This window comes from Chlorocebus sabaeus, chromosome 12 (assembly GCF_047675955.1).
Source record: "Chlorocebus sabaeus isolate Y175 chromosome 12, mChlSab1.0.hap1, whole genome shotgun sequence".
In the NCBI taxonomy this organism is placed as follows: domain Eukaryota; kingdom Metazoa; phylum Chordata; class Mammalia; order Primates; family Cercopithecidae; genus Chlorocebus; species Chlorocebus sabaeus.
Genome location: NC_132915.1, coordinates 13380132 through 13401451, shown reverse-complemented (window position 1 = coordinate 13401451; position 21320 = coordinate 13380132). Strand labels below are relative to the sequence as shown.

Genomic DNA, 21320 nt, shown 5'->3' with positions numbered 1-21320 from the left:
TCTAAAAACAGATCAAGTATTTCTGATACAAATGTGGCATTAGAGTTGACATGTACTATATGTTTAAAATATACACTGGATGTTCATAGACTTGGTATGAAACAAATTTAAATTATTTCATTAATTTCAATATATGAGGTTCCATAAAATATAGTTAAAATATAGTGAAGAGTTATATCTACTTTATTTTGGATTTTTAATGGACTTGCAGAAAAGTTTTAAATTACTTATCTGGCTTGTGCTGTATATTAGATAGTTCTGCTTTAGCCCTCAGCAAAAATGTATCTTTACATTATTTATTATTTCCTGTTTTCTTTCCAATGCCTCAACCACTGATGAGTAAGTGGCTCCTCAGTTTTAAGGGGAACCGCTTCAGGAATGTTTGAATGAGGAAAAAGTAAATCGTTATACCCTCTCTCTGAGATGCCATGGAAGTGATTTGGTTTATAATCCCCTACACTGTTTTCCCCTAAAAGTAAGTCTAGGTGTGATCATGCAAATTTGAAGAAAGAGTAGAGAATATGCTTTTTTTTTTTTTTAAACCTCCTTCCCCAAAGCAAATTATTGTCCCGTGTGTGTGTGTGTGTGTGTGTGTGTGTGTGTGTGTGTGTTTTAATTGAATCTAGGAAGCTCCAGCCAAGTACCTCTTGAGCAATGTGAAAAAGTACTCAATGTGATTCATGTTGACCTCCCAGGCTAGTGGGTTAAGGAGAAACAATATTCTTCCTCCCTACGTAACATAGTTACTTCCCACCTCAGAACTTTTGTATTCAAAGTACCTGCTTGACAAGAAGTCTCGGCCGGGCGCGGTGGCTCAAGCCTGTAATCCCAGCACTTTGGGAGGCCGAGGCGGGTGGATCACGAGGTCAGGAGATCGAGACCATCCTGGCTAACACCGTGAAACCCCGTCTCTACTAAAAATACAAAAAACTAGCCGGGCGTGGTGGCGGGCGCCTGTAGTCCCAGCTACTCGGAGGCTGAGGCAGGAGAATGGCGTAAAACCCGGGAGGCGGAGCTTGCAGTGAGCCGAGATCGCGCCACTGCACTCCAGCCTGGGTGACACAGCGAGACTCTGTCTCAAAAAAAAAAAAAAAAAAAAAGAAGTCTCTGCCCATACTCCAGCAGGTTTGGATCCCTAATGGGACTTGCACTTACATGATTTCCCAAACTATGACCTCCATTTAACAAACTCTCCAAACCTGCTTGACTGGCTTCCTCATGGAGTAACTCAGCCTTTCCTGTGTATTCTTGCAGAGTGAGGCCCATTTCCCCAGCCTAGTCCTCTCCCAGGACTTTCAGGACTTTGGTAAGTGAGTTCCACCCAACTGACTTCAGAGCAATCGTGGGCTCTGTGCCTCTGAGAGCACCTGTGCCAAGGTTGGTTGCTTCTTTCACAGGGAGGAGGAAACTTGAGCTGGGATTCCAAGAGATGCCCTTTAATAAATGTGTTAAAACAAATTCCTGCATTTTCCTCTTAGAAATTCTCAACTGTATTTGACCTCTCTTGCTGTTAACTTCCATCTCTTTGGATTCCTCCCCATCTCCTCTGAGTTTGGAAAAATCTTTCAGTTGCCCTGTTCCAAAAAGCCTCTCCCAAATATGGACACGTGGCAAAATATTTGTGGAATGGGGAAAATACATTTTTTTTAAAGCAATGTTGATCACTGAGTGGTGTTAAAAGTAAATAAAAAAACTAATAATGCCGGCCGGGCGCGGTAGTTAACCCCTGTATCCCAGCACTTTGGGAGGCCGAGGCGGGTGGATCACGAGGTCAAGTCAGGAGATCGAGACCATCCTGACTAACATGGTGAAACCGCGTCTCTACTAAAAATATATTAAAAAAAAAAAAAAAAATTAGCCGGACGTGGTGGCGGGCGCCTATAGTACCAGCTACTCGGGAGGCTGAGGCAGGAGAATGGCATGAACCCGAGAGGCGGAGCTTGCAGTGAGCCGAGATCGCGCCACTGCACTCCAGCCTGGGCGACAGAGCGAGACCCCGTCTCAAAATAAATAAATAAATAAATTAAATAATAATCATAACAATAATGCCAAAATAAGTGGATGTTCATGTGGAAAGCAAACTTGACTCCTACCTTACACTATACCTTAAACTCAATTTCAAGGGGAATAGAGATCCTTAATGTGAATGAAAGAGTAAGCTTTTAGAAAATATCTTCGAGATTTTAGAGCATAATACGCTGTTTTTCTCAACAATGAGCAATATGTACATTGTCATAATGATGTGGTGACTGCTTAGCCCCTAAATCTGGTAACCACTTTGGGACAATATGGGAGGAAAAGTGAAGACAGTGATGGTGTAAGAGATAAATCCTCATTTGTCATATCAAGAAGTCACTATATAATGCATAAAATAATCAACAAATGACTAAGTAGTTATGTGAGGAAAAAAATAGAAGACATTGCCAAAAGAGTTAAAAGTCATTGCTCTGGAGGATTAGGAGGGATGGCGCAGGGGACTGTCAGGATGTATTATAAACTGAAGAGGCTTTTAAAAATGTCATGTATTAATATATGCATTCACTTGAAAAACTAAAAAAATAATAATTTGGAAAAACCCATGAAGGTAACTACCAGAAGGAAAAACTAAGAGAATGAAAAGTGCTTGCCTCTGGAAAGAACAACTGGCAGGACTGTTGTTTTCATTGTAAGACTTTTGGAGCCATTTAATTGTACTTAACCATTTTTATCTATTTCTTTAATAAAAGCAATTTCATTGTAATAAAGAGTTACACTTGTTCAAAAAAAGACTTCATGATTTTGCAGGTTGGAAAAGAGATTTTAGACAGGATGCAGGAAAGAGAAGCAATGTTTCCTAAACGGGACCATATGTGATTAACTTTTGTCCTAATGTTTCCTAAATGGGACCAATATAATTAACTTTTGTTCCTCAAAATATTCCATTAGAGTAAAAGATGGCTTCACAGTGGTAGAAGATATTTACAAATCATAACTGACAAAGGGCTTGTCAATTGAGGAAAATGACAAGACAAGTCTCAATCATTTTAGCAGATTTATTTGCCAAAGTTAAGGAACTGCCTGGGAGACAGGTCTATGCCTTTCTCCAAAGATGATTTTGAGGGCTCCAAATTTAAAGGAGAAAGGGAGGGATATTGAGAAGCACACAGTTTTCACGTAAACGAAGAGGGCAAAGGAAAAATGTGGAGCATCTGCATTTTCTGTAAATAATACAGACGAAATGGGGTAGGGGAGCAATCAGATATGCATTTGTATCTGGGGTGACTGCACCTGTAAAGATAAGTTATCAATTTACATTGCCATGGTGAAGTTTTAACAACTCACCAGGAATTTCCTTGTGGGCAAAACATGGGGAAGTGTGTAGCTTTTCATCTTGTAGCCATCTTATTTAGGAACCAAAAGGGGGAGACAGGTTTGCGTGACCCAGTTCCCAGCCTGACTTTTCCCTTTGGCTAAATGAGTTTGGGGTCCCAAAATTTAATTTCCTTTCATAGGCTTGTAACCAGAATATCTAAGGAACTCTTTCAAGTAAAAATGGAAAAAAAAATCCAGTAGAGAAGGGCAAGAAAGTTGAGCAGGTATTTAAAAAGTTGGCATCTAACAACCAATAAGAGGAAAATTTTAATTAAACTCAATGACATACTGCTACACACCCACCAGAATGGTTGACATTAAAAGGCCAGCTGAATAATGATGAGAAATGGGAATATTCACTCTGCTGATGGACATATAAATTGGTAAAATCACTTAGGAAACCAATTTGACACTATCAGTAAAGTTGAAAGCATATGTTTATTCCAGTGGCCTAGCGACTCCGCTCCTAAGTACAACCCCAGAGTAAATTTGTTACAGATACTCCCCCTGGCATGGATAACAGTGTCCCTAGCTGCAATGTTTGTAGAAGCTCCAAAATCCCCAAACTTAATAACACAAATGTCCACCAGCAGCAAAATGTATCAGTTGTGCAATATTTACATGACAGAATCCTATGCATTAATGAAATAGGATGAGCTGCAGTTACATGCAACACCATGTGAATCTCAGAGAGCTGATGGCCAGGCATGGTGGCTCACGCCTGTAATCCCAACACTTTGGGGGCCAACGTGGGTGGATCATGTGAGGTCTGGAGTTTGAGACCATCCTGGCCAACAGGGTGAAACCCCGTCTCTACTAAAACTACAAGCAGAGCCTGGTGGCTCATGCCTGTATTCCCAGCTACTCAGGAGGCTGAGGCAGGAGAATTGCTTGAAATGGGGAGGCAGAGGTTGCAGTAAGACAAGATTGCGCCACTCCAGCCTGGGCAACAGAGCGAGACTCCGTCTCAAAAAAAAAAAAAAAAAAAAAACAAAAAAAAGTTTCAATATGAGCAAAGAATACATTTTGTGTGTTTCTATTATATAAAGTTCAAAACCAGGCAAAAGTATTGCTTGGGGATTCATAATTAGAAGTTAAGGTGTAAAGAAAAGCAAGGAAGTAATTGCCCCACATTTGGGTCAGTGGTCACCCCTGGTTGGGTTTACCCCAGGGAAGGGAGGCAGCAGTGATGAAATGTGTAGGGCTGGACCCTGAGGGATGCAATGTCCTGTTTCTTGACCTGAGTGACAGTTCGCCTTACAAGTTGTATATTTGTTTTTTGTATGTTGTATTTCACAGTGAATTTTTTTTTCTTTTTACATAAAAACACCTCCCCGTAACTGCCTTTGCCTGCCCTGCCCCGGGTACTCCCCTTCCCCGCCCCTCCCTAGCACCACCACTGCACCAGAAGAGCGTTCACTCTGCTCCCATTTTTCCTAGCCTAACTCCCACTCATAACACAAACTTCTCCTCCTTCCCCAACTCTAGCGTCACCAGTAACCTCGTAGCTGGCAAGTCAAGTGAACCCATGGCCTCATTCTATAGACTCCTGTGTCCTGTCGGAGTCTTTTCTGTTGACTTGTGGTTCTACTTTTCCTTGACTTCTCCAGATCGCCCCTCTCCTGGTTCTGCTGCTCTTTCTCTCCCTGCAGCTCCCTGCTTCATTCTCTGACATCTCTAACTTCCCCACTCCTTAAGCGCTGCTGTTTCCCAGGCTTCCCTCACAGTGGTCTCATCCATGCTCATATTGCTCATATCTATGCTAACAGCTCCCAAATGTGTGTCCTCTTCTGAGTTCCGGCTGAAGGTTGAACGTATGCCACAAGCTTCCTACGTCATCTCCTTCTTCATGAAGATGCTTGGAGTCAACTTAATTTCAACCAACAGGCCCCAAAGAGAACTCACTCTCCTTTTTGCTCTAACTTTATTCCAAGATTTTCTACCTAAATAAAGCCTTGTGCAGGCTGGACGAGGTGGCTCACACCTGTAATCCCAGCACTTTGGGAAGTCCAGGAAGAGGTGGGAAGATCACTTGAGGTCAGCCTGGGCAACATAGCCAAACCCTGTCTCTACAAATATAAAAAAATAAAAAAACTTAGCCAGTTGTGGTGGCGTGTGCCTGTAGCCCCAGCTACTCAGGAGGCTGAGGTCGAAGGACCGCCTGAACTCAGGAGCTGGAGGCTGCAATAAGCTATAATTGTGCCACTGCGCTTCAGCGTGGGTGACAGAGTGAAGCCTGTCTCTATTTAAAACAATAGCAATAAATAAATACAGGGAATCACTTCCAAGTTGACATCCCAAGCTGGAAGCATTGACTCCACACTATCCTTAAACTACTCAGCATCAAAAGCTACTATTATTATGTTCATACTATGTGCCAGGCACTGTTTTCACAAGTATGTATATACATATATGTGTGTGTGTGTGTATATATATATAATGTCCATTATACATATATAATATTAGCTTATTTAATTATTTCAACAATCCCAAGATAGGTACCATTATTATGCTATTTTACAGAGGAGAAAACAGAAATCTTCAGAGCCAGAGCAGCATTTTCACCCTCATCTTTACTCCTGAATTTCATTGTGGAGGGGCCACCTCATCAGTATTAGTACCTCCACCCCCGTGTCTGCATCCACTGCCTTTAACCTTGTTTTGGAGTATGACAGTAACTTCCCAACGGATGTCCCAGCCACACACAAATCTCTCTCCATTTCCAAGCACTTTCAATGGGACCACTAAAGTAACATTAAAAAAAAAAAAAATCAGCCTGGCGTGTTGGCTTACACCTGTAATCCCAGCACTTTGGAAGCCTGAAGCAGGCAGATCACTTGAGCTCAGGAGTTTGAGACCAGCCTGGGCAACATGGTGAAACCCCATTTCTACAAAAAAATACAAAAATTAGATCGGGCACTGTGGCTCACGCCTGTAATCCCAGCACTTTGGGAGGCTGAGGCAGGCGGATCATTTGAGGTCAGGAGTTTGAGACCAGCCTGATCAACATTGTGAAACCCTGTTTCTACTAAAAATACAAAATGTTAGCTAGTTGTGGTGGCATATGCCTGTAATCTCAGCGGGAGGCTGAGACAGTAGAACTGCTTGAACTCAGGAGGTGGAGGTTGCAGTGAGCCAAGATCATGCCACTGCACTCCAGCCTGGGCAACAGGGTGAGACTTCATCTCTAAAACACAAAACAAAACAAAACAAAACTAGCCAAGTGTGGTGGCACGTGTCTGTAGTCCTAGCTACTCGGGAGGCTGAGGTGGGAGGATTGTTTGAGCCTGGGAGGTCGAGGCTGCAGTGAGCTGAGATCATACCACAGCACTCCAGCATGGGTGACAGAGTGAGACCCTGTCTCAAAAAAAGTCACAATTTGACTGTGTAAATTCTGAGCGATTCCTTCTAAAATGCCTTAGCACACACAGAGGCCACCTGACCTGATGCCAGCCTGCCCCCTTTCCCTATACCGTGTTCCCTTCCTCCATCCCAGGCTCATGTGCTCTTCTCCTTTAGGGCTCTGAGTCTGTGTACAGATAGTTCTCTCTGCTTGCAGTGCTCTGCCCACCCCGACTCCTACTGTGACCTGATCATCCTTAAAGCCCTAATCAAATCCTCCCTCCTTTGGTGATGCTGTCACAGACTCCTCAGTTAGCTCAGCTCCAACTACATATTATTTACAATGCACTTGGTGCTGGCTGGGTGTTGTGGCTCATGACTGTAATCCCAGCATTTTGGAAGTCCAAGGCAGGAGGATTGCTTCAGGCCACGGTTTGAGACCAGCCCTGATAAGACAGCAAGACAAAATATAAAAAATAATAAATATAAGAATACAATGCACTTGGTATGCAAAAATGCAAACCTCTACCATTTTCCTTAAAAAAAAAAATGCAAAAAAAAAAAAAAAAAATGCAAACCTCTACCATTTTCCTTAAAAAAAAAAAATGGAAAAAAAAATGCAAACCTCTACCATTTTCCTTAACATCAATTATATTGTAATTGTATGTTTATTTCTGCCTGTCCTTCTCCTTGAGGGCAAGAAGAGCATATTATTCTTTCTTAAGTTGGTATCCCTTCTTAGAGGCGGCCATATCTAGGGGGTAGTTGATGATTCTGCTGAATAAATACATGCCTCCAAAAATTCTTGTTGAAAAGCAAGCATTAGAAGAAATAACCCAGTCACTGTTTTTAGGTGTGGGCATCGCTGGTATGATACTCTGCTGTGTTTGAGATGCCCTGCTTAGAACCTTGAGGCCTGGGGATGCTAGCCTGTGTGTGTGTGTATGTGTGTGTGTGCATATGTGGGTGTGGGTGTGTGCACACACGTGTATGTATTTTGTCCTTTCAGGCAGTTATTTTTCCTGGACTGATGGGAACAGCTTGCACAAAATCAAGAGCCAGTTTGTTGACTGTTTTAAGGTGTAAAAAATATTTTAAAATAAAATAAGAAATCCTTAGATATTCTACATACACACAATACTTCAAATGCCAATCCGAATTTCTTTCATAAATAGCAAATGTCTTATTTGCAACTGCTGTTGAATGAAGTCATTTCCATCCTCAGCCATATGAGAAATAAGTTACTTATTCATAGAAAACATTTGGAGGTGCAATAAAATGAGATTTGAAAACAAAACAAAACCCCAAACATTCTTTTCTATTGTTGGTTACAAAATCCTCTGTCATGTACGAAATGTGCTCTAGCTGTGAAATCCTTTCTTGGATGTGAGATCATTTCTCTCCTATAACCCGTATCACTGACTTTGTGCTCCCGTTTAACCCTTCCCCCCGGAGTACTGGCTCCATGAAAACAGCAATTGGTGCTCACTTCTTTGAGAAACAGTCCAGATGAGAGCCTGTCCCGGTAATCCATAGACACATGTAGTCATTGTACCTGCACCAAGTCTGACAGGCACAGGCCTTTTGGGAACCCACATCAGCATTTCAAGCTGTGAAGGTAATTCTACTCAGTAAAATTAGAACTTTGGTCTACCAAGGGCACTCTTAACATCTGAAGAAGAAAAGTGAATTTCTAGAACAATTCACAGACTAGGACAAGCTGAATAAGTAAGTATCCTAACTTCTTTGGAAGCCCTGGTGGTATGTGAATGCATATTTAATAATGTGAGTGAAGTAGCACATATTTTACAATCAATTAATTTTCCTTAAAGAAGATAATGTAGCCAGAGAGCTGAATGTCAAACAAGGCTAGACTCATACTTACTAACTTGGTAGGAGTTATGAAGCCTCCTATTCTCTTGAAAGACAAATTGTCTTCACTGTGTTGATTTTGAAATGTAGAAATTCAAATTTAAATCAATCCAGTGAGTAAGGATGACAGGAAATTTTACAGGACTAGGAGGAATCTTCCTTTCATTTTTCCTTCCTTTTACTGGGGCAGGTGTAGGGGGATGTTTCCCCCACAAAACAGCAGTTTTGCTAGAAGACAGTGAGCGATCACCAGTGTTGTGTGCCTTCCTCCCTGGGAGCAGCCAGTTGCTGTGACATGGACCTTCTCTATTGCAGATACCTTTTCTTGCTGCCATACTTCCTCTGACTCTATCCCATTCCACCCCTTCCATTCTCTGCAGTCAGACTGGGCCCCATGCTTTATGCTTTTCCCCCTCACTTAGCCCTTAGAGAAGAGGTCAGGATGTGCCACCCTCCAAATGCCCCCATTTTGGCACAAGAATATTTTGAACTGAAGGCTATGAAAAAGAAAGCAGACACAGAAAGAGCTCTCTGCCCTCCCCCATCCCCCATCTTCCTAAAAGCAGCACATTTATTGATATTTCCCTTGCACAAGTGTCCGGCTCCCTCATGCAAGGAAGAGAGCGACCCTTATCGCCAGAGACAGAGATGCCACTAAGATGAATCTGCACAAACAAATCTCGATAAAATAACCCTTATCTTCCATTAGTTCAACCCTATACCCCCAGTTTATTGCCCCTAAAAGCCTAACCCTCCTTTCCTTTGTCCAGTCATTTCACTATTTGCTGCCCTTTGTTATAATGGTGTATAAGCTCCTGAGTCTATTAGGTTTTTCCACTTCTTTTCTGTGAGGCTCTCATACATGTGAGATTTTATTTTATTTTATTTTTTTATTTTATTTTATTTTTTTGAGACTGAGTCTCCCTCTGTTGCCCAGGCTGGAGTGCAGTGGCACGATCTAGGCTCACTGCAACCTCTGCCTTCCAGGTTCAAGCAATTCTCCTGCCTCAGCCTCCCGAGTAGCTGGGACTAGAGGCGTGTACCACCACACCCGGCTAATTTTTGTATTTTCAGTAGAGATGGGGTTTCACCATGTTGGCCAGGTTAGTCTCAAATTCCTGACCTCAAATGATCAGCCCGCGTCAGCCTGCCAAAGTGCTAGGATTACAGGCATGAGGCCCCGTTGCCGGCCACATGTGAGATTTTAAATATGAATAAAATTTGCGTGCCTTTTCTCCTGCTAATCTGTTTTATGTCGGTTTAATTCGCAGGCCTCAGGCACTCAACCTAAGAGGGTAGAGGAAGTTGTTTCCTCTCCTACACTTGTGACCTGTAAATGGTAACCCAATGCCTACTCATGGAGATGAGCATCACTGTGACCATGGGACAGACGATCAAACTGGGGCTCTGGGAAGTTACAGGAACTTGCGGGTGCTGGAGTCCGGACTCCTGTCCAAGTCCTTTTACCTCCCTCTTTTCTTTCTTGGTTAGCACCTCAAAGTTTCCTTTTGCCCATCTAGCAGACCATAAAGCCCGAGGGATAGTTCGCACTTGCTCGTGCAGGCTTCCCGTCTTCCCCAGAGCGCCCATGCTGAGTGTCAGCTCAGGAAAGGAACCACACCTAAAAACAGCCCTGGAAATCCCCATCCCAGGTGTTTCCGACAGGTCTCCTTCTGGGTCTCTGCGGGCACCTAGACTTGGGCTGAGCAGCATTAATCACTCAGTGAGTTTTGGTTGATGAAGTGAGACTGATTTGCGTCATCCAGCTGCTCTGGGGCAGGTACCTGGGCCATCTGACAGGGGCTCCGGGACTTGGCTTGAGTAAAAGGAACCCTGAAGCACTACCCCAGCCAGGATCTAAATTCCCCCATTCTTCCCTTCTCACCAGTTCTTTGGGAAGGCGCCTGAAGATAAATAATGTACCCTTGCTGTGAGCCAGAAGGGAAAAAAGGCAGGAGAAGAAGGCTATCTTGTTTCTAAGTGACCATAGGGATCACAACACATCGATTAAAAGAGACTTTTCAGGTTTGTCAACCCAGAAGAGCCCAAGAAGAAAAAATAATGGGCTTAAAGTGTGCCGTTAAAAATCTTATTGTCCTGATAATCTCCCTGCTTAGGTAAGAAACTTGCCAGGGCGCTAAGGAAAGGGCAGCATTTCCACTGACTTGGCCTTAAACATAAGAGGAAAGCTCTGCTCACCTGGAAACCCGTGTTGCTGTAGCCTTCAGCTCTGGGGGCTGCTGTACTCCTCAGCTCCATGCTGTTTTTGCTGCTGGCCCTGGTGGTCCTTTGTACCTGGGAAAAAGCACCAGTCTCTGCTGATGTCAGAAAGCCACCTGCTGTTATAGGGACTTTGGTACTGCTTGCTTCAGTTTGGAAACTTCTGCAATAACCTCCTGAATGACTAGGGCTGACACCTGGTTGGGGTGGGGCAGGCAGGCGGGCGGGTTGGCGGGGTGGAGGCATCTAGTGCTGGCCCGCCCACTTTATTAATCTTTTCCTTTATCCCTATTTTTGGCATCCTATTTGCACTCCTGGGGAGAAAACTCTTGTGCACAAAACAGAAAAGGACCCTTGCCCTGCCCTGCCCTGCCCTTCCCTTCCCTTCCCTTGCCCTTCCTCCCTCCCTCCCTCCCTCCTTCCCTCCCTCCCTCCTTCCTTCCTTCCTTTCTTTTTTCTTCTTCTTCTTCTTCTTTTTTTTAAATGGAGTCTTGATCTGTTGCCCAGGCTGGAGTGCAGTGACACAATCTCGGTTCACTGCAACCTCTGCCTCCCAGGTTCAAGCAATCCTCCTGCCTCAGCCTCCCAAGTAGCTGGGATTACAGGTGCATGCCACCACACCTGGCTGACTTTTGTATTTTTAGTAGAGACAGGATTTCACCATGTTGGCCAGGCTGGTCTCGAACTCCTGACCTCAAGTGATCTACCTGCCTTGACCTCCTAAAGTGCTGGGATTATAGGCATGAGCCACTGTGCCCAGCCAGAAAAGGACATGTTCTCTATAGTCTTTAGTGAAATCCTCTGTTTTCCTGTGGGTGGTGTTAAAGACTAGGAGTGGTGGTGGGGTGGAGGGTGGGAGAACACAGGACATAAGGCCACCCTCGGTGATCACCTACTGTATACCGGGGATGGATAGATAGATAGATACATAGACAGATAGGTAGGTAAGTAAGGGTCTTGGCTCTTCAGAACAACTCCAGATTCTATACTGAAGTACAGAAAAGTTAATTTGTTTAGTGTCATTTAGCTAATAAAGGGATAATGAGAGTTCAAATTCAAGTTTGGTTCATTCTGAAACCTTTTATTACATCCCTGCTTCAGACTGGTCTGCTTTCAAAAATCCAGCTTACAGAAATGCAGATATGTGACAAGTAAATGAAAGGTGACCAACTATTCACCTACCAAAAGTCAATAGAAGTGCTTTGTTTTCATAAAGCAATCCACTTTGCTTTATAAAAATATTGGCTGTAGAAGTCTTTTAAAATAGGGATTTTCCTCCCAGTACAATTTAAAATACTGCAAAACTGTGGACAAAAGAATGGAAAGGGCCTGGTGTGGTGGCTCATGCCTCTAATCAATCCCAGCACTTTGGGAGCCTGAGGCGGGTGGATCCCTTTAGGCCAGGAGTTCGAGACCAGCCTGGCCAACATGGCGAAACTCCATCTTTACTAAAAATACAAAAATTAGCCAGGAGTGATAACGCATACCTGTAGACCTAGCTACTCGGGAGGCTGAGGCAGGAGAATCGCTTGAACCCAGGAGACACAGATTGCAGTGAACTGAAAACACACCACTGCACTCCCATCTGGGTGACAGAGTGAGACCCTGTCAAAAAAAAGAAAAATAAAAAGAAAAAGAAAAAGTAAGAAAATACCAAGTATTACGAGTGGTTATTTCTTGGTTGTTAATTTTATGGGAAGTTGGTGTTTTGTTTCTCCCTTAAATGCTGCTGAGTTTTCTATAAAGAGAATGATTTACTTTTATTATTGTTAACCTAAAGGAAAAACCTGAGACAAACTTAATGTAAGTGTAGAGTTTATTTGGGCTAAGTTTGAGATTGCAACTTGGGAGCACACATTCAAGTTGCTCTGAACATACACTTAGTAGCAGTTACAAGTAGATTCTTTTGTGTGGTGTGTGTGTGTGTGTGTGTGTATGTGTGTGTGTGTCCTGTTGCCCAGGCTGGAGTGCAGTGGCATAATCATGGCTCACTACAGCCTTGACCTCCTGGGCTGAAGCTATCCTCCTATCTCAGCCTCCCAAGTAGCTGGGACTATAGACATGTACCACCACCCATGGCTAAATTTTTTTTTTTTGGTAGAGATGGGGGTCTCACTATGTTGCCCAGACTTATCATGAACTCCTGGGCTCAAGCAATCTTCCCACCTGCCTTGGCTTCCAAAAGTGCTGGGATTACAGGCACTGTGCCTGGTCACAAGTGAATTTTAAAGGAAAAGAAGGAGTTTCTGAGTTGTTTATCAATTATTTACATTAAAATAACAAGTTATTGATTGGCTATACATTGTTATTTGTATCACACATTCTAGGAACAGAAAGGCAGCCAGTCAGAAACAAAATGCCTTTAAAACAATTGCCCCTGGTCGGGCGTGGTGGCTCATGCATGTAATCCCAACACTTTTGGGAGGCCGAGGCGGGCAGATCACGAGGTCAGGAATTTGAGACCAGCCTGGCCAACATAGTGAAACCCCGTCTCTACTAAAAACTACAAAAATTAGCCAGGCATGGTGGTGCATGCCTGTAGTCCTAGCTACTCGGGAGGCTGAGGCAGGAGAAATGGTTGAACCCGGGAGGCAGAGGTTGCGGTGAGGCGAGATCAAGCCACTGCACTCCTGCCTGGGTGACAGAGCGAGACGACATCTCAAAAAAAAAAAAAAAAAATTGCCCCTGGGCACAGGGTTGGGTGGTGACTAAAGTCCAACCTTCTGTCTCTCTGGGCCTGATGGATTTTGCATTGCTCACATAGCTGGGACTGTGCGAGTTATTTTTGTTTTCTCTTTATCAGTGACTGAGGCCCAGTCTCTCTGGGCCTGATTGATTTTGCGTATCTCACACAGCTCAGACTGTGGCAGTTATTTTTCTTTTCTTGTTATCATGATACAGACTGTACAGTGTATACATAATGATTAAAGGCTTGCAGGAACCTGTGGTCTGGGTTCAAATCCTGGACTCTACCTCTTAACTGTAGTCAACCACAGCTTGAGGGTCACACCTAGCCTTCTTGTGTTTTCATATGGCCCAAGAGCTAAGAATGGGTTTCAGATTTTTAAAGAGTTGAAAAAAATTAAAAGGAAGAATATTTCATGACACATTAAAGTTATATGAAATTCAAATTCAGTGTCTGTAAATAAAGTTTTGTCAGAACAGAAACATGGCCATTGATTTATGTATTGTCTAAGGCTACTATCATCCCATAAGGCCAGAATTGAGTAGATGTGACGAATACCACACGGCTCAAAGACAAAATATCCACTACCTGGCTGATGCCTGTAATCCCAGCACTTTGGGAGGCCAAGGCAGGAGAATCGCTTGAGCCCAGGAGTTTGAGATCAGTCTGGGCAATGTAGGGAGACCATGTCTCTACAAAAAATACAACAATTAGCCAGGTGTAGTGGTGCGTGCCTGTAGTTCCGGCTACTTGGGAGACTGAGGTGGGAAGACTTTGGCCATGGAAATTTGGGCAAGTAACTTTGTTCTCTGTATCTCAGATTCTTCTTCCATAGAATGGAGATAATAGTACCTTGAGGACTAAGCTCTGATTTTTTTTTTTTTATCTTGCCCAAATTACTATCTAAGGGGTCTGGGGAGTCATGCCCTACAAATCATAAATTCTCATGAGATGGGGTTTTTTTTGTTTGTTTGTTTTGTTTTTTTTCCAGACGGAGTCTTCCTCTGTCACCCAGGCTGGAGTGCAGTGGCAGATCTCGGCTCACTGCAGCCTCTGACTTCCGGGTTCAAGCGATTCTCCTGTCTCAGCTTCCTGAGTAGCTGGGACTGCAGGCGTATGCCACCATGCCCGGCTAATTTTTACATTTTTAGTAGAAACAAAGTTTCACCATGTTGGCTAGGCCAGTCTTGAATTCCTGACCTCAAGTGATCCACCTGCCTTGGCCTCCCAAAGTGCTGGGATTACAGGCGTGAGCCACCGCATCCAGCCCAGATGGGTTTTATTTAACCCTATATATCATGACTTACTTTCCAACCTGACTCTGGCAGAACATTATGAGACAAGGAAGAAAATCAAAATATTTTACCCCAAAACATGTTTCTTTGCCATATTTTGAAAAGAAAACATTGTCATCCTTTGTCTCTAAGGGCAGCCACTATGAAACTTTAAAAGAACTTTGGTTTCCACAATCTTTATCTTAACTTGAATCTTCCCTTTCTATTAATCCCAGGTCTTTAGACAAACTCAACCAATTGTCAACCGGAAAATGTTTAAATTCACCTATAGCCTGGAAGCCCAACCCCCTCCTCCCGTTGCTTTGAGTTGTCCTGCCTTTCTGGACCAAGCCAATGTATTTCTTAAATGTATTTGACATCTCATGCCTCTTTAAAATGTATAAAACCAGGCTGTGCCCTGACCGCTTTGGGCACATGTTTTCAGGGCCTCCCAAGGGTTGTGTCACGGGCCATAGTCACTCATATTTGGCTCAGAATAAATATCTTCAAATATTTAACAGAGTTCAACTCTTTTCACCAACATACCCATTTAGAAGCACTGCTGAGATGATAAAATGAGTTAATATATGCAGGGAATATTATGTGCCTGACACATACTTCAGCATCACCCAAATTTTATGATTTAGCTCTTCAGTGCTTCTTATTGATGAGACTTGAGGATTTTCATTAGTTCTTCCCCATCATTGCAGTGTACCATAATTAGTAGTCATTGTGTTACCAAAGGCAAAAATAAATAAATAAATAAAATAAAATATCTCCAAGTGGAAGGGAGCAAGAGGAGTACAGATAGACAGCAAATATTTGGGAAACTTTCCTTGAGAAATTGTTGGTTGGAAGAAACCAGTTGGTGCAACCTGATATTAAAACCTTCACCAACTCAAGACTCAATCTAGTTGAAGATTATGGACGATCCTTGCTTTCTGGAGCAAAAGACAGAAATCTTCATCCTATCATTTAAAGTTTCCAATTGCAGAAACATGACTCCAATGCCTGACAGTCTTGCAGATACTGCTTTAGGAACTTTTAAAAATGCAACGATGTGTTTTCTTCTCCTTGGCTACAGACAAAATGTGAAAAGAATGCAACAACGTTTGGGAGCATATCATTGTACAAGCCACAGTACTAGACAGTGTTGATTAAAAGATACAGTGACGATTAAAAGATACAGTGACCTCCCTCATCCATCCTCCAACTGTACCTGCCAGCAGGAAAAATTGACACCTAATTAGAGTAAATTGTATATACAACCATGATACTAAAATGCCAGAACAAGGGTCATATCCAGAGAACTTGTCATTTAAAATTGTATGTTTCTGAAGCCTATCTTTAAAGAGGTTTCAGAACCGATAAACATTCTGACTCCTTGCAGCACCAGAATTAGTTTGATTTATGGGGCTATCATTTAAAGTGGTAATACCTTGGTAGAAGCTATGGTTCATTTCGTCCAATTAGGAAATAGAAATTGTGATCAGAAAATGAGGTGAAAGGCCTTTTCAGTTTTACAAGATTACATTTTCAACAATTCCCCAGTCATGCAGTCATTATTTGTGATAAATAGCTTGTACCAAGACCTAAAAATCTGTCTCTTAACTCCTCAGAATTATTTTCATCACATTATAACTCAAACTCAATTTTAAACTTTGAAGCCATTGTGTAGCAACCAAATCGCTAGACTTTTCAGTCAAATAATTCCTATATGCCATTCTGTTCTCTAAAACTCAGCTTATAAAAATTTGTAAACTTACGGACTATCTATACATAAGCTCATTAAAGAAAACCAAAACATAAAAGCCCTCCATTTTTATTAAAATGTGAAAGGGAAAAAAAGTAATCACATGGCAATAGATTGTTTTTCTTGCCTTGTGCATGCAGTTCTATAGTGAAGTCACTCTTGATGATGGTATTTCCAAAAGGAGTCAAGTGAAAAATTTTTTAAATTGTGTATAACGCTTGTCCTATTTTGAGCATGATGTGTTATGTATTATAGACTCCTGCTGTCTTCCTCCCTGAAGAACATTTCATGTAGTGCAGATTAACCTCTGTCTATACAACTTGAAGTAGTTAAATAAATCAAATAATGTTAACGTTAATAATAAAAATGTAATCCTGGGAGGTTTACAAGGCTTAATCTAATTAACTGTCAATTGTTCGGATCGTCCAAAAGGGGAAAAAGGAAAGCAATGAAAATGTGTATTTGACATAGGAAATGTTTCAGGATTTGTTTTTCAACAAAATTCTCCTTGCAGTTAGGTTTCTTCCCCCAACATTTACACTATATACCAGGTACTAGGAACGGCCAGCCAGAGCACTTAACCCAGCCAAAGACTGGCCATAGAATCTGCCACATGGGTCATACCTGTCTGCAATTAAAGGATGATTTGACTGTCTGTATCACTTTAGTGAGAATCTTGGGAAGGGTGGGACACAGTGGTTCATGTCTATAATCCCAGCATTTTGGGAGGTTGAGGTGGGTGGATTACTTGAGGTAAGGAGTTCAAGACCAGCCTGGCCAACATGGTGAAACACTGTCTCCACTAAAAATACAAAAAACTAGCCGGACATGGGAGTGGGCACCTGTAATCCCATTTACTCAGGAGGCCAAGGCAGGAGAATAGCTTGAACCCCGGAGCATGGTTGCAGAATGTCTTGAACCCAGGAGGTGGAGGTTGCAGTGAGCTGAGATCACACCACTGCACTCCAGCCTGGGCGACAGAGCAACACTCTGTCTTAAAAAAAAAAAAAGATTATTAAAGAAGGTAAGAGAACTAGTGACTGTTGAATGCTGCAACATACCTTTAAGGTACTTATATTGTTTCCATTTCATCCTCACAACAAGTCTTCACATGAGGTATTAATATCCCCATTTCACAGATGAAACACATGAAGCTCAGGGAGATAAAGTGACTTTTCTAGCAACACAACTCATAAGTGGTAAAGCCATTATTTGAGTCCATGCCTCTGAAACCTAGTCTTGTCAAGAGCCCAGTTCTGGAAAGAAATGAAACCTAAGGGAAGCACAACTGAATTAATACCCCAATATGCTCACTCCATTAGTGAGGAAAACAAACCACAAGCAAAGTATATGCAAAAAACTAATAAAATGGTAAAAGCCTAATAATATGGGGTTGTCAGGGAAACAGAGTTTAATCCATCTGTGCACTTTGAAATCCCCAAAAAGTGTGCCAGTGCTTAGGTGAGGGGACTCCTGAGAAGGCACTAGTGTTGGGCTGCCATATTGATTCCACTGGAAATGAATGCTTAGAACTGAAAGCTATAGAAGGGCAGGAATTTTACCCATGTTAGTCTCTGCTGTCTCCCAGTGCTTAGCGTAGTGCTTAGAATATCAGCTCAAGGCTGAAGGTTCATTGAACAAAGGTACACAAAGGAAGAAAATTGAAATCCCTACATTCCCATATGTCCCAGTAAATATGTGTGAGTTCAAAAATGAATTTCTAGGGAGCACAAGTTTGCACTGGTCAGCTCTCCCCAAGAGCCAACACTAGGACCAGGGGAAGGTAAGTAAAGAGCCCAGGGTGCAAAATTTAAGGGGGCACTCTCTGGACCAAGTGCAGGATTGGCACCTGAAAGTAAATTCCTCCTTAAATTTTGCATCATAAACACCTTGCCTAGCTCACCCTACTCCTGGCCTGGTCAAGAATAATCTATGGGCTTGTTTTAGATGAGTATAACATAGCTGTTAAGAGTGCAGGTTCAGGCCAGGCATGGTGGCTCACACCTGTAGTCGCAGCTACTTGGGAGGCTGAAGCAGGAGAATCACTTGAATCGGGAGGTGGAGCTTGCAGTGAGCCAAGATCACACCGCAGCACTCTAGCCTGAGCGACAGATCGAAACTCCATCTCAAAAAAAAAAAAAAAAAAAAGTGCAGGCTCTGAACTCAGATCAGCTTCCAAGTCAGGCTTTACTTCTACACTCACTAGCTGCAAGCTTGGGCTAGTTACCAGTAACCTCTGAAATCATCTACTGCTGCCTGAAAAATGAGGTTTGTGTTTACAGCTATCTCATGGGTCTGCTAGGAGGATAAACTGAGGTGCCACAAGGAGAGTGTCTAGCATCATGTCGTAAGCATCTGCTGTGGATTAAATATGTCCCCCAAAGTCCATGTGTTAGAATCTTTATCACTGATGTGACAGTATAAAGAGGTAGGATCTTTAAGAGGTGATTAGGCCATGACAGCTCTGCCCTCATAAATAGATTAATGTGGTTATCTGAGGAGTGGGTTCCTGATAAAAAGGGTGAGTTTCTCCTGAATTTCGCTCTCTCTCCTGTGCTCACTTGCCTTTCCACCATGTTATGATGCAGTGAGCTGAGATCACTGCATCTCAGCTCAGAGGCACAAAGGCCCTCTCCAGCTCCTGGTGCCATGCTCTTGGACTTCCCAGTCTCCAGAACTGTGAGCTAAATAAACTTGTTTTTTTTTTTGAGATGGAGTTTCACTCTTGTTGCCCAGGCTCGAATACAGTGGGACAATATTGGCTCACTGCGAACTCTGCCTCCCAGGTTCAAGGGATCCTCCTGCTTTAGCCTCCTAAGTAGCTGGGATTACAGGTGCCTGCTACCACACCTGGCTAATTTTTGTATTTTTGGTAGAGATGGGGTTTCACCATGTTGGCCAGGCTGATCTTGAACTTCTGACTTCAAGTGATCTGTCTGCCTTGGCCTCCCAAAATGTTGGGATTACAGGTGTGAGCCACCTTGCCCGGCTTACTTGTTTTTTATAAATTACCCACTCTTTAGTATTCCGTTATGACAGCAGAAAACAGACTAAGACAGCATCCATACACTCATGCGTCTGTGGGATACCTGTCAGTAGCCAGTTTTTTGAAAACCTTGAGTTGAACCTCTAGGGCTCTGTCAGTGTTTAGTAGGGTAAGTGTGTTACCATTACATGTGGTTGAATGAGGTTAACTAAGGGAGCAAAGAACAAACATTGATATGGGTTATAGTAATGGCAACATACAACTTATGGATAAACAAGAATCTTCCAGGAAGTGCATTCTTGAGTCTAGAAGATTTCCAGAGATGAGAATCTTTTTTAATAACACAGTCATGTGTTACTTAACAATGGGGATATATTCTGAGAAATGTGTCCTTAGGCAATTTTGTCATTGTGCAAACATCACAGAGTGTATCTACACAAATCCAGATGGTATAGCCTACAACACACCTAGGTTATATGGTATAGTCCATTGCCCCTAGACTACAAACGTGTACAGCAAGTTACTCTACTGAATACTGTAGGCAATTATAACAAAATGTTAAGTATTTGTGTATTTAAATGTATCTAAACATAGAAAAGGTATAGTAAAAAAATATGGTAGACGTGACACGGTGGCTCACACCTGTAATCCTGGCAACTTTGGGAGGCCGAGGTGGGTGGATCACTTGAGGTCAGGATATACCAGCCTGGCCAGGAGGGTGAAACTGCCTCTACTAAAAATGCAAAAATCAGCCAGACGTGGTGGTGTGCGTCTGTAGTTCCAGGTACCCGGGAGGCTGAGGCACGAGAATCGCTTGAACCTGGGAGGTGGAGATTATAGTGAACCAAGATTGCACAACTGCACTCCAACCTAGGTGACAGAGCGAGACTCTGTCTCAAAAAAAGAAGTTATGGTGAGCTAAGATTAATTTATTATTGAATAAAGAAAATTTTAAATAAATTTGGTGTAACCTAAGTGTACAATGTTTATATAAAGTCTACATTATTGAACAGTAATGCCCTAGGCCTTAACATTAACTCACCGCTAACTCACTGACTCACCTAGAACCTAGTCCTGTAAGTGCCATCCATGGTAAGTGCCCTACAGAGGTGTACCATTATTTTTTTATTTGTTTGTTTATTGTTTTTCATTTATTTTTTATACCTTTATTGTTATTATTTATTTATTTATTTTTGAGACCTAATTTCACTCTTATTGCCCAGCCTGGAGTGCAATGGCATGATCTTGGCTCACTGCAACCTCTGCCTCCTGGTTCGAGCGATTCTCCTGCCTCAGCCTCCCGAGTAGCTGGGATTATAGGCGGCTGCCACCATGCGTGGCTAATTTTTTGTATTTTTAGTAGAGATGGAGTTTCACTATGTTGGCCAGGCTCGTCTTGAACTCCTGACCTCATGATCTGCCTGCCTCAGCCTCCCAAAGTGCTGGGATTACCGGCATGAGCCACTGCACCCGGCCAAAATGTTGCTATTTTAGTTCAGAGTTGAGATGGATTTATGTAACCACACACACACACTTCTGCTATTGATAAGGATTAAAAGTTTTGGTATATTAAGATTATTTAATTTATTAAGATTATGGCCAGATGTGGTGGCTGACACCTGTAATCCCAGCACTTTGGGAGGCCGATGGGGGCAGATCACTTGAGGCCAGGAGTTTGAGACCAGTCTGGCCAACATGGTGAAACCCTGTCTCTACTAAAAAAAAAATAAGAAAAAAAAAAAAAAAGAAAAAAATTAGCGGTGCTTGGTGGCAGTCTCCTGCAATCCCAGCTACCCTGCTGGCTTAGGTACAATGATTGCTTGAACCTGGGAAGTG

At 42.6% G+C, this 21320-nt stretch overlaps 1 protein-coding gene across 1 annotated transcript in view; it reads right to left on the bottom strand.

Moving 5' to 3' along the window:
- SLC28A3 (solute carrier family 28 member 3) overlaps positions 1-21320 on the bottom strand; it is a 90845-nt gene that overhangs the window by 54877 nt on the left and 14648 nt on the right. Inside the window, exon 2 of the mRNA XM_007969614.3 lies at positions 10765-10860. Within this exon, the coding sequence (XP_007967805.3) occupies positions 10765-10824 (60 nt within the window). The 5' untranslated portion in view covers positions 10825-10860. The remainder of the gene's footprint in view (positions 1-10764; positions 10861-21320) is intronic.